This window comes from Carettochelys insculpta, chromosome 5 (assembly GCF_033958435.1).
Source record: "Carettochelys insculpta isolate YL-2023 chromosome 5, ASM3395843v1, whole genome shotgun sequence".
Taxonomy (NCBI): Eukaryota; Metazoa; Chordata; order Testudines; family Carettochelyidae; genus Carettochelys; species Carettochelys insculpta.
Window position 1 is genome coordinate 73,381,040 of NC_134141.1, and position 19,866 is coordinate 73,400,905.

General features: G+C 40.6%; 1 protein-coding gene across 2 annotated transcripts in view; it reads right to left on the bottom strand.

Annotated features, from left to right (window-relative positions):
• Nucleotides 1-4,022: 4,022 nt before the first annotated feature.
• The window catches only part of SLF1 (SMC5/6 complex localization factor 1), a 63,109-nt gene continuing 47,265 nt past the window's right edge, over nucleotides 4,023-19,866 (bottom strand). For both annotated transcript variants that reach the window (XM_074995320.1, XM_074995319.1), the window contains exons 13-18: nucleotides 19,651-19,796; nucleotides 13,225-13,394; nucleotides 12,636-12,769; nucleotides 10,591-10,683; nucleotides 9,997-10,179; nucleotides 4,023-6,368 (exon numbers count right to left, since the gene is read on the bottom strand). In XM_074995320.1, the coding sequence (XP_074851421.1) occupies nucleotides 5,872-6,368; nucleotides 9,997-10,179; nucleotides 10,591-10,683; nucleotides 12,636-12,769; nucleotides 13,225-13,394; nucleotides 19,651-19,796 (1,223 nt within the window). In that variant the 3' untranslated portion in view covers nucleotides 4,023-5,871. The remainder of the gene's footprint in view (nucleotides 6,369-9,996; nucleotides 10,180-10,590; nucleotides 10,684-12,635; nucleotides 12,770-13,224; nucleotides 13,395-19,650; nucleotides 19,797-19,866) is intronic.

Here is a 19,866-nt window from a genome sequence, read left to right on the forward strand (position 1 = left end):
GTGAGGTGGCGCTGCCGCCTGAAGAGTTTGCGAAGAGCTCCTGAGGCAGCACCAGCAGCGTCCATCAGCTGCTGTGGTGCCAGCCCCCATCTTTACCTCAGAGACCACAGCGTCGAGGGAGCTGCAAGCAGGCCCTGAGGTGAATCAGTCGGGTGGCGAACTGGCCTTATCACTAGGGTGAGGTACTGTGTACCTGGCTGTGAAGCCCAGGGTCTGCCATCCAAGCGGCACCCTCGCTCCCGCCGCCACCCACCATTTTGCAGCGTCAACGCCATCTTCCGGATGAGACCTACCTACCTGACTGGGACTGCAGCGACCGGACACGTAAACTACCACAGGCCTGAGGCCTAGCTCAGGCCATTTGAACTACCACAGGCCTGAGGCCTAGCCCAGGCTAATCAAATTACTACAGGCCTGAGGCCTAGCCCAGGCCGTTCTCTCAGACAACTCAATACTTTGGGCATTGGGTCCCCACATCAGGGGGTTCGGGGTCGCGACCCGGACCGTGCCCTTCCAGGGTCAAGGAGGGGCCACACCCAGGGGCTTGACCCCAAGGCCGGGCCTAACTGCCCAGATTAAAATTACTAACTTGAGAACTGCACACTTGTATTAATAGTTTTATAGTTATAGTTTAAATCAGTTAAATTGGTTGCCTCGTTAGTAGTAGTAGTAGCCAGATATATGTACTTGTTAACTTAAGGTGCAGGTGAACTGACCTGGTGGAGGTTTAACCTCCCGGTTTCCCACACAACCCTGCGTCCTACCTAATTCCCTTACCTATCCCTATCCTCCAAGCCCCAGCTGGGGAGGTTTCAAATTCCTCACTCAGCTGGGAGGAGGCCCTAGCAGGCAGAGCCCTAGGGTCTCCAATTGGCTGGCCTAGCAAACCAGCCGGGGCGTAAAGGGGGAAGGCATAGTGACCTTCCCCTGCCCGGAGCTAAAATTAACTCAAATTCCTATACCTCTTTCCTTTTACTTTCCTTCTAACTACCTTTTTACCTCCATCATATTAAAGATAACCATACAGGTCTGCCTTATGGAGTCTTTACTACTTATTATTATTGTAAATGTTTAAGCAATATATAGTTGTTACAGTTTAATATAGAAGTAGTAGCTATAAGTGTTTAACAAAGTACAAAGCCTGTTCGAAAACGTTGTAATGAATTGCCTTATGTGTTTGTTTTACATGCTTTGTTGTTTGTTTGCATCCTGCTGGCTTTGTTAATAAATATAGTAGCAGTTTATATACCCTCCAAGCCTTCCTCTTCTTGCCTCACCCACCGTCCTAAGAGCCAGCCTCCTGCCTGCCAGGGAAAAACCTCTCAGCCTCTCTCGCAGCGGTATAGGGCAAGTGCACATCCCCGGGGCCTCCTGCCGGAGGTGGGTGGGGGCGGTCTGCAGAGGGGTGGGGCGACCTCCACTCGTCACCGGGTCTCCGCTGTCCCCTCCTTGTTCCATCCTCTAGGCCTTCTGAGGATCTGGATGGGTCACTGGTGTGGGGTTAGTGACCATTGCTCACAACTGCCCGCACCGACAGTTACCACTCAAGAAAGATCTTGCAGTCATTATGGACAGTTCTCTAAAAACAATGGCTCAATATACAGTGACAGTCAAAAAAGCTAACAGAATGCTAGGAAACCAATACCAGAACAGAAAAAAAAAATCACATCATCATCATCAATAACCATGGGCTCAGCACCCTTTGGTGTCTGATGCCTCTCTCACTATTTCCTTCCATCTTTCCTTGGCCAGTGTGGAGTGGCTTAGTTTCTGTAAACTAGCTCCACACCAACCTACTACATCATTTATCCGTTCTCTGTGGGGTCTGCCTTTCCTATTTGAACTGTCCATTATGCTGAATACCAGGGTCTTGATTTTTCATTCATCCTTCATTCTGCAAATATGCCCAAATAGTTGTAGCTTCCATTTTATAACCTTCTGCAGCTGGTTCTCTTTCAGCTGTATCTTTCTATATAATTCCTCATTGGTGACCTTCTGCATCTAACCTATTCTCAGAACCTTTCTGTAACAACTCCTTTTGAATGCCAATATTCTTCTTTTCGAATCTTTCATTGTCACCCTTGTCCCACATCCATACAACACACTGCTGAATACAGGTTTTCAAGAGGCTCAGCTTTGTTCTTAAGCTAATTGCTTTGCTTTTCCAGATCTTCTCACCTTCAAACTCGCTCTTGCTTTCACTATCCTAGTCGCTATTTCCTCCTTAGTCTAGATCATGCGTTATGTTGCTGCCCAGATATGTGAACTTCTCTACATTTTCTAGTTCAATACCATCAACACTGATCTTTCTTCCTATCTCCATATACCATTTTTTGTTTCATCAATGTTCGTAATCAGTCCATACCGCTTCCCTTCTTTAACATCTGCACCATTTTCACTAGCTTCTCCTCATCTTCCTCAATGATAACTATATCATCCGTGAACCTCAAGTTGTTAATTCTTTTCCCATGCACAGATATCCCTTCTACCTCTTCCTTGATCTTATCCATCGCTCTCTCCAGATGTGTGATGAAGATACTTGGTGATATTAGATCTCCTTGTCTCATACCTCTACTTGTTTTAAACCAACTTATAAATCCTTGAGTGCACATTTCTGGTTATTCTATGCCAAAGCAACATATTAGTACTGGAAAAGCTACAGGAAAGGGCAACAAAAGTGATTTAGGGCCATGGAACAGCTTCCAAATTAAGAGATGTTAAAATGCTGCAGACTGTTCATCTCTTAGGAGGAAAAAAGACATCTATTCTAATAATCTATAAAATTATGAACAGTGTTGAACAAATGAATATGAACCCTAATTTATGGATTCACAACCAAGATTACCCAATTAAGTTAACAGGCAGCAGGGTTGAAACAAACATGAGGAAATATTTTCACAGGTATATAAGCTTATTGCCATGGGAAGTTTGATGGCCAAAAGCATAACTGGGTTAAAAAAATAATTAGATGACGTCATGGAATGTCCCCAAACTTGTGATTGCCAAAAGCTGGGGATGGACATCAAGGCATGGATCACTTGATAAATTTCCTGTTCTGTTCATTTCCTTTGAAGCATCTGGCACTGGTCACTATCAGAAGACAGAATACTGATAGTGGGCCAGGTGGGCCGCTGGTTTTATCCAGCATGGCTGTTCTTATGTTCAGTTGAGTGCCTTAATCACTGGAGTATGGAATCCTTATGTTCAGACTCTGGCTGGGAGAAAATTCCTGTAATATAGGAACTGGAGAAGAGAGCCCTAAGGTAGTTTTCAGGGGATGCCCTTCAAAAGCCTTTGCGTGTTAGCGCAGGTCTGCACCTTGTAGTGATACAAAGATTCCAGGCAGTGCTGTGCCTTAGGCAGCTAAGGATAGGTCGCCATAACTCTGACAGGGACACCAGGGCTGTCTAAATTAAGCAAAGTGCAGCAGAGGAACTCAAGGTCCAGGTGGTGCAAAGATGGCTTGAAGCCACCATAAGTCCCACTTCCTTATAGGCACAGCCCAGACTCTCACATCCCATGTTTTGCTTTGCAAGTGAGCACCAATCAAGGCAGTCCTATATATATATGATATTGATATACTTGAAATAAAATTTATGTATAAATAGATCTTAGAACGGGTAATTGTACTATTCTTTGTTGGCCTGATTAAATGACAAAATGGCAAGTAGCTGCCGGAACTGTATTGGATGGAATATAAAGAAGCAAGTAAGAAATTCTCATCAGATCAAGGGAAAGTCATGAAGACTTTCATCTCTGTGTTGAAGATTTTTTCCTTCTGAAGTCTTAACCAACACCTTACGAGATGTTGCTATGGCTTTCTATGGCCCAAACATGTAATTGAGTTTCAAATTCATTGTTTTTAAAAAGGCACCAGTTACAGGCATATTTTGCATTCTTTGCAAGATATGTACATCGTAACACTCACTATGCCTGTTTACTACAGCATACACTGAAATTGCAATTGCTACCACATTTCACCTGCAATGAAGTTTTATTTTACCGTAAAGTAGCAGAGCCTAGAAAAGTCAAAATGCTCAAAACAAACAAATCTAACCTAAAATGACCTCCTATTCTCACTAAAACAATTTGCTCTATATACATGCCTAATACAAGTAAGTCATTTAATAAGCACTGAAAATTTGTGATAAATACCTGGCTTCAAGACCAAATTAGCCTGAGCAATGTTAGTGCATTTATTGCTATGAGATCATGCTTTTATTGCAAGAAGGTGGAATGGAAGCTTTATTGTGCCCCAATCAGATGTATCAACGTAACTTATTCCCTCTAGGAAAGCAATACCAATTCCAGAAACTGCTATTATCCCCTTTTCTTTTAATTTCTTTAACACTATACATTGCTGTTTGAAAAGAACTACAAACTGAACATAACTAATCAGTCCATTCCCTTTAAAAATTAAGATTTTAGATTATTTTTAATCTTTTAATGAAATATAGTTTGTCCTACTATTTAAGCAAATATCCTTATTAGAAAGTAGAATTTCTTTGTATTCTCCTTTTATTGGAAAATTCTCTCCCCAGACTCCTGCCTGAATTGAGTTGGGCAGAGCAGTGGGATCTGGGATCTGTATTTTGGCAGATCCGCCATTGCCATTCCATTCTTAACTCCCCCGTGCAGGGCAGCACAGTATAGCCTCTCCAAATTCTGTACCTTCTTCTGAACTAAAATCACTTCAGTCTTCTCACATGAACGGCCTTTGTACATACTAAACACAGGCAATATAAATCCTGTATAAGCACACAACCCTAAATTGTTGGAAGATTAGTTTAACAGTTTACAGTATTTATCTTGTATAATATTCATATATTCTTAGTACTGAGGACAAAATCCTAATATTAATGGGGATATAGTTTTTGAGGCTGATGTCCCAGCCTCATATTAGTAGTATAGAACTAAACTTAAAACTGACATATGTCAGTTCTGCACAAATACTGCCACCATTCTTCACAACATTTTATGCTTTGGCCTCCTTAACAGTAGTGCAGAACTATGAAGGGGCCATTTAAGCCAGTATTGTTTGGAACAGCCTCTAGGTTTCGTAATTTACATTAGGGGCCAAAGTGGGCCTCAGGAGCCTCAGGAATCTGGAAAGAATAAATAAAATTTGCCTATTTTTAACCTTTCCATATTCAGATTTCCCAGGATCTGAGTCAAGATGATATTTGTAAAAGGTATGAATGAGTGTGCACCACAAAGCTACAGAAAGCTACTAGAAGGTTTAATAGCTCATTCGCATAACCTTTATCAAGATCCTTTGACTACAGAATTAAAAAGGATGATATGGGAAGTATTGGGAAAGTGGTGCTCTAAATAAACAAATTTTTAAAACTAACTTTGGAGTTAATTGTAAATGGATTTTAAAAGAGATGCATTTTCTAGGATAATATAGGAAAAATGGATTGTGGTAATACTTTTTTCATTTTTGTTTTATTTAACAACTATTCAGAAAGTCAGTCACATGAGAACTGGTGTAAGTATACACCCTGGGAAAAAAGCAAACAGCTGTAGTGTCTAGATCAGGTAAACATTAGGGGTAACACGTTGGAAACCAGCAAGAATTCTGAACTCTCCTCTGCTGAGGTGGCCACAGGGATTCAGATCAGGCTGAAAAGTTGACAACATTGGCCACAGAGCGGTAGTGGCCACCAAGTGCATTTATTCAGTGCATCCACTCTGCAGCTCCCCTCAGTGGGCTTGGCTCAGAGCTTTAGGATGCCAGAAAGGCAAGCAGCATCCAATGAATAGTTCCTAGGTAGTACTTTACCAGGCTGGCATGGGATTTGCAATGTGCACCCCCTGTATCCACCAAGATAAACTATCACACCTCAACCAATGGAACTGATTTGAAAATTAATCTAGTTTGAATGATGAAAACTGAGTTGCCATTGCTATAGTTTCTAGCGCTGCCAGTAAGGGATATAATTGTTCTCCATATGACTTTTTTAGATTCTCAGATATTTCCTGAATTAACTCTGGAAGGTTCTGGAAAGTTTGTAACTCTCCAATGTAATGATCTATTAACCAATCATTAAGAGACCTACTTTTCAACTTACAGCCATTAATAGTCCCTAATGGAACTGAACATAAGTGCACTACTTCTTTAAAAGGTAGAGGAGAGGGTGAAGATAAGTTATAAACTGAACAAATATTTAGCAACATCTTATTAAATAAAATTAACCAAAACTCTCTCTGCTGCCTGTGGAAATCTTTTTCCACATGTTCGTGGAAGTCCTTGACTGTCTCTTCAGGGTGGACAATATCCAAAAGTTCTTGTTTTACTGTTAGGGATTCCACATAATCCAGTGGCAATTTTCCATAGAAGTCCCTCTGCTGTAGGAGCAGTGGTCCTGCAAGAAAAATATAAAGTATTAATAGTAACACCATTTTTAAAGACAGCAGGTGAACAGTGCTGTTTTTGGGGGTGGGGCATCTAACTGCTGTTCATAATTTATTTTACTACTAAATTATGCTGCACAATTAACTAGTTACTTACTGGTTGCCTAGTCAAGGCACATTAGAAAGCAATTTCAAATAAAATGGCTAATTAGTTTAATTACCTAAATTTTGGTTAACATCCAGTTTATTACATGAAAAGTAAAAGATTATTTGGAAAGTGAAAACAAATCCCATCATCTTAATTGTTCTAAATTTAAGGGACCAATTACTGCAAATGTAAACAGTCATTATATTGGAAGTTTTACAAATGTTAATTGTATGGCTATACTGGATGAAGGAGAAGATTTGGTTAAGATTATTCAGACTGAAATTTTATTATTAGATGGCTGGGATTGCCAAACAGATAAAAGTGTAGAATGTACGTAACTCCAGGATCATTTCAATATACACCTGGGGATCTTCTGCCAGCCCTTCTCTCCCCTTTTGCATCCTTGTCCCAGACAACCCATGCCTGAGAGATTACTATCCCCACATCTAGAATGAGGCTTAGGAAGGACTATAAATGAAAGAGGAGTTAGCTCATTGCTGTGTTGTTTATAGGGGCCCTGAACCCCACTCCAGTCAGTTCTGTTACAACTTTTTAGTTGTTTACCCAGCCATTTATCTGATCGTTGTACCGTTGACTCATAGACTATAAGGTCAGAAGGGACTATTGTGATCATCTAGTCTGACCTCTTCAACACTGTAGGACACAGAACCTCACCCAGTCACTCTTGTAATAGATCCCTTATTGTGGCTGAGTTACTGAAGTCCTCAAATCATGGTTTAAAGATACCAAATTACACAGAATTGATGCAGAGAAAGGTGAAACTCTGCCACTGTATCCCTTTCCTATGAAGTATGTGCACTGGACACTTACATAATAAAATGACATCACGGCCTAACTCCCTTCTCTACACACCCTAAAAAGCCCCCTCCCATTCACTGTGCAGAAGATGAAGAAAATTCCATTAGCCTTGGCCAATATGGTGGTGAGGCAAGAAAAACAAAACAAAGCAAAACACTTTCCCAGCTCCCCAAGAGAGGAGCAGCTACTGTAATGCCCACAGTAGGTCCCAGCCAAGCCTAGTAAATTGTGGCAGGATGGGTTCTGCAGCATTTGATTCAGCTTCTCCCAGAGGGCTTTCCTTATCAAATCCCCACTTTCTTTTTCTGGTCCTTTAGGGATGAGTCTGTGTCACAATGTTGAGCCATCCTGCCTTTGCAGCAGCATCTGTGCCTTTCTCTCACCAACCCTAAAATCAATATACCCCTTTTCCAGCAAGCCAGACAATGTTTCTCCCTTCCTCACACCATCTTAAGTTGCAATTCAGTCAGTTGCAGTAAGGATTTCTAGGGATCAGTTATTTGATGTACACTTGTAGATCTACTTGTTAGTACAGTTCTGATTTTACCTTATGTTATTGATGGGCTGTCTAAAGCGCAAGCTGGTCAAGTAACTTGTCCCCGGTCATGCACCAAGTCAGATAGCAAGGTGAGAATCCAGGTCCCCCTCAGCTACTAAATACAAAGCTAAACTACCTGGTTTAAGCAATCTCTGTAATACAGATGTTAAGTATTGTATTAAACTATGTTCAATTTACTTTAAGTAGTCAACATATTAATTCTTCAGATTATGCCCGATTCGTTTTACTAATCCCTGTCTTTACTATGAAGATTGTTTGTAAAATCTGTAAAACTTTACAAATGTATTGATCCAGAGTAAAGTTAGATGGACAGATCAAAAATATGTTCATGCACAACAGGTAGTGTTTTCATGACTTTTATTTAAGCTGCAGATTTGGGTTGCTGTAAAATGGGCACCCTTTTACATAACATCTATTCGTCTCTCTTTTGAAAAGGAAATTGAAGTTTAAACTTTCATAGAGGATTACTGTGCCAAGTGAATAACACTAAATCTACCCACAATAGCTGGGGTATTTTAATGTACTTACTGCTGCTTTAACTATAAACACACTGTTTTAAAATAGCTACAATAACTTTTGCAAAGTGAAGCTTTTTTGGATAAAAAGAGAATACTTGGTAAAAACCTGAATGAAAGACACAAAGAGAAAATGAAAGCTAAGGCAGAAATGTTCTGAATTACAACCAGTAAGAGTAAATCTATGATGAATGCGTAATGCAGTTCCCACCACTGTAATGTCAAACTGGTTGACAGGCCAAAACCTAGAATCTGACAAAGGCAACGATAAGGCTGCATGCAGCCTGTAGAGTTGCCACAAGATGTTGATGAATGCTAGTTCAGGTAGATCTCCCAGAGGACAAGAGGATCATCCATTGCCAATTCTTCACAAAGGCTCAGAAAAAAAGCACATCTGTTAGAGCAGTGCCATTTTCTGTTGAAGAGTTTGGCTTACTGTAATATTGGCTCTTGCATCATTTAGATCAATTGAAGGGAGGCCAGATGCTGGCTTGGCATGCCAGACACATGGGTCAGTAGATAAATAAAACATCTGGGGGAGAGAGCATTGAAGCTCAAGAAACAAACTGAGTAAAACAGCAGAGGAATGTATCCATTTATAAGATGATGTCTGCCCAACAGATGGAAGTAGCCTTTAGGGGGCAGGAGAAGACTGTAAATACACAAGTCTTACAATGCCAGAAACCAAACAATTTTATCTCTAGCTGAATTAAGTTGTAAGTCATCTAAATACAGCACATTCTTTTGCCTTATGTGGTCATATGCAGAATGATCACTATCACAAACATTTGGACATAGGATATACAGCTTAGCAATTAGATTGACACAAAGTAGGTGTGAACAATACAAGAACATAAATCTTGGTTTTAGCAGATGAAACAGCCTTTTTTTTTTTCCTTCAATTTGTTTTGTTAATGAACCTGGTAATTTAATTCAACGATATAACATTCATCAGGACCTGATCCAAATAACCCATCACTAAAGAAAAAAATATTGTTACAAACATATGTTGTAAATTGTATTTGAAGTAATGTATGTGTAAACTATGGTCTCCCTTCTACTGGCACCCCTCTGCCCAAACAGCAGTTATCACAACTACAAAAATGTCCTTTCTTCTGCTAGTTTGTCAGGAACTGTATTCTTCAAAGATAATAATTCCTATAAACACTGGGCAAGTTTTCATTTAAACAAAGAAACATGATCTGGAAAACTAGCCTAGTAAATCTCTATAGAAGTCATTGCAATATGCATTAAAACAAAACCAAACCTGTAGATATGCTTGATAATTAGGTACTCTCCATGGTCAATCACTAAAATCTTTACAACATAACTTACTAACTCATAATAGGAGAACAAACGTTTTAAACAAAAAAAACCCACAAACGTTGAAAATGTGTAAGTCAGGGATCTATTATGTTAGTCACATTTTTATGATAATCTGAGAAAGTGGAAAATCAAAGTTTTTGTCTATAATAATGAAAATGATTTTAAAGTTTATTTTAAACATCTTTTAAAATAATATTGATTTTATCCATCAAAGGAAGAGTGATTTAAGAATGGACAATTTCATAAAATCAGTTCAGCATAAATGCACTCACCCCCATGTTGAAGTAGAAGCTTGCCAATTTCTACATGTCCGTTTGACAGTGCATCATGCAAAGGAGTCACCCCATCCACTTGACTGAGCAGGTCTACCTCTGGACAACGTTGCAAAATTTCACGGACACACACTGTGCTACCATGGTTACAGGCTTCATGCAAAGGCGTCCAGCCAGCATAGTCTGAATTATAAATCAAGGGAAGTTTTGAAAGAACAAAACTAACAGTAAACTGTTTTAACATATTAATAAAATAATTCTGATTGATTGATTAAAAAGCACTACTTTATTTCTGTTACATAGCATTTGAAGTTCTATCCCATTTTATTGTTTTAAAATAATTTTTAAAAAAATCAAACACACATGGGAAATTGTTAAGACTTCCCATATGTGTTAATAGAAAATATGGCTGGACTTCAGTAAGGCTAGCTACTCATAAAACCTGTGTTTTAAGTCCTGACTTCAAATTATTAAACTCATTAAGATTTTCTTTAATTATTTGTAAAAGGTGAACTTTGTATTTCAAAATGAAAATATTGAAATAATTTGGCTTATTTAACATGTTGACTCACCACAGATTATCAGCAAGCTTACCTTTAACATTAATGTCTGTTCCAGGGAAAGAGAGAAGCTGAATCAATCTCTCCACTTTGTTTCTTATGCAAGCAATATGCAGAGCTGTCTCTCCTACCATGAAAGATTAATAGATTATAGTAGACTAAGCAAGATAGCAACTAAAGAAAATAATCAGTGTGCATGGAACTAGAAGGTCTGGCTTCATGCCAGAAAATTCAATAATGAGTAAGATTTCCCTTTGCCTGTTTAAACATCTTTAAAAAAATAAATAAATAAAACCCCCCAGAGCTTCTGTTCCTTCGCAGATTCAGCAAGGAAATCATACTGCAAAAGGTTTAACACTGGAATTATCTTCCCCCACCTCCCACCCCAGTTCAAGGTTTAAAGCTTCGATCATGTTATAAAAGCACTGAATGATCACAGAACACCAAAAATACTGGGTTCTCAAGCAATAAAAGTTTAGCGTGCAAGTTGCCCTCCCTTTAAATTTATTCATGAACCTATATTAAATGTATGGTTCTTTAAACACAACATTTATAGCTTAATTCAAATGAATGTTTCTGGCTAAGCACAAGTGCCTCTACACATTCAAGTATAATTCAGAATTTCAAATCCGTTAACAGATGGTTTGCTGTTTCTCAATAGGTTGTCTGGCTTGGCTACCACAGCACAGAGAGAGAGAGAGAGAGAGAGAGAGAAATGAAGGAACTGTTAATAAATTAAAAAAAAAAACCCACAGAAGGGAGAGAGCGCTCCACAAAGTCAAGGTACCACTTAAAACTGAAACAAAGGTGACAAACAGAATAGCAAGAGACAGCAGTTTATTGGTAAAGGCACAGTACATGTGGTATGATCTTCAGGCCTACTGTATGTATAAATTTATTGTCAATAAGTAAGTTATATCTGAACCAAAGTCAGAGGAAAAACTTGATGCAAGCTGACTGAAAATGCAACAAACAGGTTTTAAATTAAATATATATCAGACTAATTTTCCTCAATCTATATAGTAGTTTCTGGACAGTGTCGTCTTATTATATTTAAGCCACATATTAAAATACAATTATCAGATCTCTACTAGTTGTTTTCCATAGTTTTTATTTTTTTTTAATTGAGATGCTACTTGATATTTTGGTAGCCATGGGGAGATGAAATGATGACCATTTTCTGCCCTATTCCTTTAGTTCATTTTGCCTTTATGAAGGCAGCATACAATCTTTCACATTAATTTTATTTACAAAAGAGGGAAAGGGCACCGATTTTTAAAATTGTGTCTGGCTCTAATACTCATGAGCTTTTCCTTTTTAAATTTGAAATCCCATTTTTTTTTCCTCACTGCATACTACTGTCTGATGAGGGCTTTCTTTTAATTTTTACTTCAGTTTTCCCAGGAAGCTCTACATGATAGATGTATTTATATTAGAACCACCATCGGCAAGGTTCAGATTTTTTTTTTTTAAAGCAAGTTCCAGCAAATGATTTGGGCCAGGTAGACTTGTGTAAAGTGCATTTTATTAAATTTGTATAGCACATGAGGCCTGAGTGAATTACTGCAGTGATGTTTGATCCTAAGGTACATGGTTCCAGTACAGTTAAGACTAAAAGCCAAATGCATTTCATAGTCTGGGCTGAATGCCTGGAAGAAAACTGTCCATATGCTTAAGACAGCTATGCAACATAGCATACTTCTCAGTCTTTGTTCACAAAATGTCTAGGACTGAAAGAGCTGAAGACTGAATTATACTTTCAAATCAGAAGACGTTGATCCTACCAAGTACAGGTTGAGGTGGACTAGCAGAGTAAGACGGGCAAGATTGCAATGAGCTCACACAAGCTGTAGACTCTATCTAATATTTGGGGGAGGGGAGCAGAGAAAGCAGTTTTCTTTCACCTTATATGACATGATTTGTGTCTCAAATGTTGAAAACAACAATTATGATACAAGAGGAAGTATTTTTGGGCTTGGACATCACTTTAGTTCAGCATTCAATAGGGCAAGAATATTAAACCTGAAAGTACCGTTTGTAACCATGTGAAGTTTTTAACAAATTAGATACACAGAATACCTCTAATATTAGTCTTGTGGAAGTGCATCTCTTCACTGAAAGGATGGCGATTCTCTTTGACGTGTGACACCTCAAATTCAGCTTTCATTCTTAACTTCTTTGTTGACGGAGGGAATTTACTGAAGATCAATTCACTAAATGGAAATCAAGCAATGACAAGTATATTAGTCTAATTTTTTAAGAAAATGATTTAACATATGGATTCATGTAATGTTGCTATGACATATATACTTCATATATAAATTGTTTGAGCTAGTCTTTCTGAAAATTAATTAACTGTATTTTAAAATCATTTGGCAAAGCACAAGGTTGTTATACAGGGATCAAACTTAAAAAATAATTGTGAGTATTTACATTTTTCTGTTAATGTAAAATGCTTCCCTAGGGAAGTGAATCTGCATCAATAAATGTGTGTATCAAGACAAGAAAAAACCTACCCAGATGTGTTACAGGTTTAAAATGGAGCTTTCTGCCCATCACAGTAATTTGCAGACAACAACACAGGTCACACAAAGTTCAAGAAATGTGTCAGGTCAGAAGCTGTCCCCTAAAGCAGAATAAACCTGGTGATGTTATAGGTATTACTTACGGTAGGTCAGGCAGCAGTTTGGCTTGGTTCTGCTTATCACCATTTAGCATCAGTAATGCCCTTTGAGACTCAGGGCAAGGCCATTGCCCTATTTTCTTTTTCTTCACTTCCTGCACTTTCCCACTCTCACACACACCTACTTCTCCTAAAGCAGGCAAGTAGGAACAAATCTGATACAAAAATAAGTTTAATATTTTATGACTCTGTTTAGAGAAAAAAAAGTAGTGCTTAATTAGAAATTACAATTCATTTTCCCTCCATCTTTTCCTTCCTTTACTCTACGTAAAGTAGTCTTCTACCATAATCACATTACTACGCCCATTACTTTTAAAAAAAAGTTTAAGAACACTCATAACTGCTCAACTTAGACTTAAGTAGCAAGATATTACTCAACAGGACTTCAAGGTGCAAAATTAGGCCAGAAATTAATACTACCCAGGGAGGGGGACTCTCCACAAAGTCCAGAAAAAATTGCAGAAGGAGTTAGAATTTGCCTTATACACTAAAAACATGTTTCCATTTACTGTTCTGTGCAATTGTCATATAAAGACTTGACGATGACATTATACAAATATCAGCTGAGCTTTCTATTGTGTGTATTTTCTATTGTGCTCGTGTTGGTTATGCAAGTTCCAGCTAGGTCATCTGTTCATTTCTTGGCTTGTTTTGTCAGTTTACAAATGTCTTTCCCCAGTGCTCTGTTTAAATGCTAATGATGGTGAACAATGCATTTTAAAAAGTTCCAATCTATCTCGAATTCTTCTATATCCATATGTAAACTGAAGGCAACTGTTCTCTAGGTTTGTGAAGTTGTTTGACTTCAAATGCACCTTTTAATAATTTAGGTCTCAATTCTCCACTTTAATATACAGCTACACACAATGCGACAACTTCTGAACTTCAGTGCAAGTTAGGGCTTTATAAAGAACCTTTAACTTACACCAGTGAAGGATCAAAAATACCTGAACTCCACTGTCCTGCCCACTTCTCTCCATATCCTGCCAAAACATATCCTTTGAGGACATTCTTGACATTCCACACTCAAGAACCAGAAATTGTGATATGATGGTAGCAACTTTGACAGAAACAGAGTGTGGAACATTTACAAAAAAATACAGATGAAACACTGCTGCCCTGAATCAAAGTAGTGTTTGGGAAAAATTTAGTGCATAGTCTTTTTAAAAAAAAAAAAAAAAAAAAAAATGCCATTTTTCAACTGTGACTTTATCACACAAAATTCAGCATATTCCTACACCTAGAATATAATAATGCAATGACAAAAAAATTTTTCCACAGTTTCTGAGGGCATAGACTACTACCTTAATAAGACAGCTGTCATTAAGAATTGCTTGGCAAGAAAAAATAAGTCATATCCATATCAGAACTATGCTTGTGGATCTGTGGTAAGGCAAACACAATCCTAATATTTTTCATTTAAATACATTGGTTTCCCAAAGGATAGAATGCCACACAGGTAATGCATATTTCTTCTGACTGTGATAGGGGACAAGAAAGCAAGGGGTAAGACTTATCTGTTTCCAGAATGCTGTCTCATTAGTCTGAAGCTATGTTTACACTAAGAAAGAAATTTGAATTCAATGCAGGTAACTCAATATTAAAACATCACTGTCTTCACTGTAAATACCATTAGTTCGAATTAGGGAGCACTAACATAGATATCAGAATATCATAAAAACCAGCTGGGTGTAGTGTCAAGTTCAAATATAACATTTCAGATAAAGGCCATTGTGGAAGTGCCATGTTTTAAAAATTGAATTTATTAATCCCCAGAAGTGGCCTGTATGTATCCCACAAAGCTACACGGTTACCCGCCAGGTATGGCGCTTCCTTCTCCGCTGCTCTCCAGGTGTGCAGAAAGTTGGTCACAGGAAGCCCGCAAATTAGAATTTGAATTCATCACCACCCAGGCCTGGAAATATAAAGGGCGCCCATAATGAAAAATTTCTTTTATCCATTGCATCGCATCGGTAGCCATTGCACCACATCAGTAGTGATTGCATCGGCAGCTTCAGTCATGAGCACTCATGGTAGCGATCTGTCTAGTAGTTCTCAGTCTCGCAAGAGAGCTCCAGCATGGAGCCATCAGATTCTAGATCTTCTTGCAGCTCAGAGAGAGGAATCGGTGGTGAGCAGACTTTGGGTGTCCAAGAGAAATGCGAACATATATGAACGGATCTTGGTGATGATGATTGCCAAAGGTTACTCCCAGGACTCTATGCAATGCTGGGTGAAGGTGAAAGAACTCCTGCAGGCCTACCACAGAGTCCAGGAAGCCAACTGGTGGTCTGGGTCATCACAACATACCTGCCGCTATTATAAACAGCTGCACGTGCTTCTTGAGGGGGACCCTGCCGTGTTCCCTGGTCTTCAGACCCACGGCCTCCACAACTGTCATTGTGGAGTCTGGGGAGAGCCAAGAGGACCTGGAGAGCTGGGAGGAAGAGCCCAAGGGAGAGGAGGATGGGGGCAACCAGCAGGTGCCTGAGGACGTTCTTCCCCCAGCCGGGATCTCTTTACCCTAGAGCTGGAACTGGTACCCTCTATACAGGTTCCCCCTCCGCTGGTCCCCAAGCTCCTCGGACCAAGCTGTTCTGGTGAGTAATTTTTTCTAAAAGCTATAAGCAGGCTGTGGGTGGATACAGGTAAAGGTTTTCTATGGATATGTGCCCCTCAGAACAGTGTGTTACTATTTCTTGGGATGAAGTGCTTATCCTTTTTGGAGATCTCCTCAAAGGCCTCATCCAGATACTCTTGTATTTTTTTGCATCAGATTTTTGGGCAGGCCTGACTTATTGTGGCTTCCACGGTAGCATAGCATGCCATGCCAGGCAACCACACAGCATTCTGGCATATTTTCTAGGCTTGTGGTCGCACAGGACGAGCAGCTCTTGTTTGTTGATATCAGTTTTAGGAGGGTGATGTCGCCTTTGGCAAACTAAAGTAGTACGGGAATTTGGATCTGATTTTTTTGCAATGCTTACTACCCTTTTACACTGCCCTGCAGTGCACTGTCACACGATGTGGCTGGGTTGTGCTCCATCTCCCCACCTTCGTGTGGGTGGCAGCCCCTCTGGGCCTTCTCCCCTCCCATTTCCCTTTCCCCTGGCATTTTTTTTCTCCACACCCATTTGTCCATGTGGCTGGAATCAAACCCTTTTCCACCCTTCCCCCTCATCATGTGGCTATCATTCCATACCAGCCCCCCTTGCCATGCGGCTGCTGGGCTCTGTGGACCCTGCTAACGCAAACTGGCAAGTGCACACAGGTGGGTTTGCCCTCATTTACATGGCCTTTTTTCCCTGATGAGGGCTGCTTCAGTGACCGCTGAGAAACATTTTTTACCCTGACCCAACAGACAGCTGGAACCCCCCCGCCCCACAGCATTTTTTTTTGAAACACAATTTACAAGAATCCCTCTGCCCCCAGCTGTTCATGCGTCTGGAATCAAATCCTTCCCCATCATCACCCCATGATACATGTCTGCCATGCTCTGTGGGCCCTGCTACTTGTGGAGGACTGCTCCAGGAATAGCCAAAAAAAGTTTTCCACTGCTCTAGGACGCCAGATGGCTTACCTTCTTTGCACCCTCTTATCCCCCCCACCCCCAAAAATGGACAATAGCTTACCATGTCCACAATGAAATGTTCTGGATAAATGATGGCTTGTGCAATGCAAGCTTTGAATCCCATCTTTAGTAAGTCTTAAGCAGCCTTGCAAAAAGACTCTCCCCAATAGTAGAGACAGAGACCCACTCATTTCATGGGTAAGGGCTTAGTGTGACTTGCACATCAATTGTGACCTTCACTTTACAGCTCTGCAAGACAGGCCGAGGAAACTCAAAAGGTCCAAGCAGGACCTCATCCTGCAGGAGATGGAGCAGTCTGAAGCAGAAACCAGTGACATGGAGACAGCACAGTGGTGGCAGAGTGTGCTTGGCTTCCAAAGAGAGCAAGCAGCAACCGTGAGGGAGGAAGCAGAGAAGCTCATAACAGCAGTGTGTGACCAAACTGAGGTCATGCACTCCATGTTGGAACTGCAGAGGGATTCGCAGTGCAGCAGTTGGGAGTCTGCTGAAGACAGGTCTCCCTCCCCTCTTCAGCTCAGTCCCTGAACAGGGGGAGGGAGTTGAAGGGTAGCCTGCTGCTACAGCCCCAAGGCCCACTGTAAAAGGCGATTCCACCAACCTTGATCATACTTTTTTGCCCTGCTACATGAACCTCTCTTCCACCCAAAATAAACTTATTCTTTTGAGCTTGGTGTGATTCTTTGGCATGCACGAGTGGTAGGGCGCACAAATCATTGCAGGGAATAAGGCACGGGTGGAGAGGGCTCATAGCACAGATGCCTGCCAGTACACCAAGGTCCACAGATAACTCACAGCAGAAGCACCCAGGCAAGGGTGAAGAGGGCCAAGAGCACAGCTGCCTGTTGCTATGCCAAGACCTTGCAGCAAAGGCACATGGTGAATGGTGGCTGGTTGTTATTACAGAAGAGATTATCCATGAAGCTATTTTTTTAAAACATCCCTGATTGCTGCCACCACATGGTTATTGGTGAATGGCTGCGTAGGCGGCTGTGAGTAACCCTTGCCTATAGCCCCAGCCTTGATAATCCAGGTGTTCAGGAAATTCTCCCTCCTGGATTCACAAATATTATGCAAACTAACACATTCTGTAATCACGGTTGGAACATTAGTTTCAGAAAGGTCCAAATGGGTCAATAAGCATCCAAACCTCACTTTTAAATGGCCAAAGGCACATTCAACTGCCATTCTGCACCTGCTGAGTCTTCGAAGTTTTCCTTGCTATGGTCCAGGGCCCCTGTGTGTGGTTTCATACTGCAAGGGAAAAGAGGGAAAGCAGGGTTGCCCAATATTACAATAGGCATCTCCACATTGCCGATCTTGATTTCCCGGTCTGGGGAAAATGCCCCATCCACGAGCTTTCTGTAGAGACCAGAATTTCTGAAGATGCTCATGTTGTGAACCTTTCTCAACCATCCTACACTAATGTCAGTGAAACCTTTGTGATCTATTAACAGTGGCAAAACCATGGAGAACTACCCCTTTCTGTTTATACACTCAGAGGCCACGTGGGCTGGGGACATGATGGGCATGTGCATGCCATCTATTGCCCGACCGCAGTTAGGAAAACCCTAAGCAGCAAAGCCATCTACTATGCCCGGTTCGTCTCCCAGGGTCATGGTCTTCCTGAGTAGACGCCAACAGATTTCACTGGCTACCTGCATCACCATGGCCCCCACTGTAGATCTATCCACACCAAATTGCTTTGCCACTGACTGGTAACTGTCAGGCATGGTAAACTTCCACAGAGCAAGTGCCCGTCACTTCTGAACTGTTAAAGCCAGCTTCATTCTTGTGCTGATCGCTGCCCTGAAGCACAGCAACACGTGACAAAGTTCCATAAAAGTGGACTTGCACAGGCAGAAGTTCTGCAGCTACTGGTCATCTTCCCAGGACTCCAGAATGATATGGTCTCACCCGTGTGTGCTACTCTCATGAGCCAAAACCGCCTCTCCACTGTCAGAAATGCATTCAAGGCAGCCAGCAGTTGAGAGTTCTTGGAGCGCAGTAGAAAGATTTCCTCTTCAAAACCTTCCTCCTCCTCCTCCTCCTCTACCATCATCTCACTTTCTACAGGAAAAATTGAATAACAGTCTGAAGTTGCCATAAGAGTGTGTTCAATGACTTGAAGGATTTGAGGGTCTACGATTGTGCTAGTGCTGTGACAGAGAAAATGGTGCATTTCCCATTCGTTTTCACGCAGTTACTGGATGCTCTGAAGTCTGGGACAGTGCTCTGCATTCTGGAATAGTGACATCAAACACCCACAATGCATTGCTCACACAGTCAAACTTGGATAAGGCAATGGGGATGCAGAAACACGACAGAGAAACAGAGGATCGAATTTCCAGAAGGTTTGTGGACACAAATTTGAATTCATAATATTACGGTTAAAAAATTGAATTTTTTAGAAGTCAAATTTATCTCTTAGTGTAGACGTAGCCTGATAGTCACAAAGGATGAACCTCTAGTCTGGCACCCTCAGGACCAGATCAGTGCTGAATGAGAGAATGTCCTGAGCCACAAGAGGTCAATATTGTCTAATTATGTTACCAGCACTTCCACGGCTTAGTGGGCTCTTAGAAGACACTGGGGTAAATTAAAGCTAAATAACCGCACAGCACAAAACTCTGACAGCCAGTCTTGTTGTCTGTAAACAAACTTTGAGACCACAGGAAACTTGGCTACACCCATAAGTGGTCATCCACCTAACTAAAATCATGTCAGACCATGGATGTTGCCAGATGAGTGAGCCAGACTAGAGGGGTTCAACCTGCATTACGTTCCAAATGCAAGTATCAGGCAGTACAAGTGCTACTTACTATTTTGTGAAGAGAGAGAGGTTCAGCAGAAATAGTAATGTTCCTCTGCAAACATAAACTTTTAAACACTGCCTCTGCAACAAACATCTGAAGCCAGAGAGATGGTATGGAACAAACAAACATTTTTAATTCCTGTGTTGAGAAGTCTAGGTTGGGGAAATAAATAAATAAATAAATAGATAGATAGATACAGTGTATGAGCCATAATATTAATGA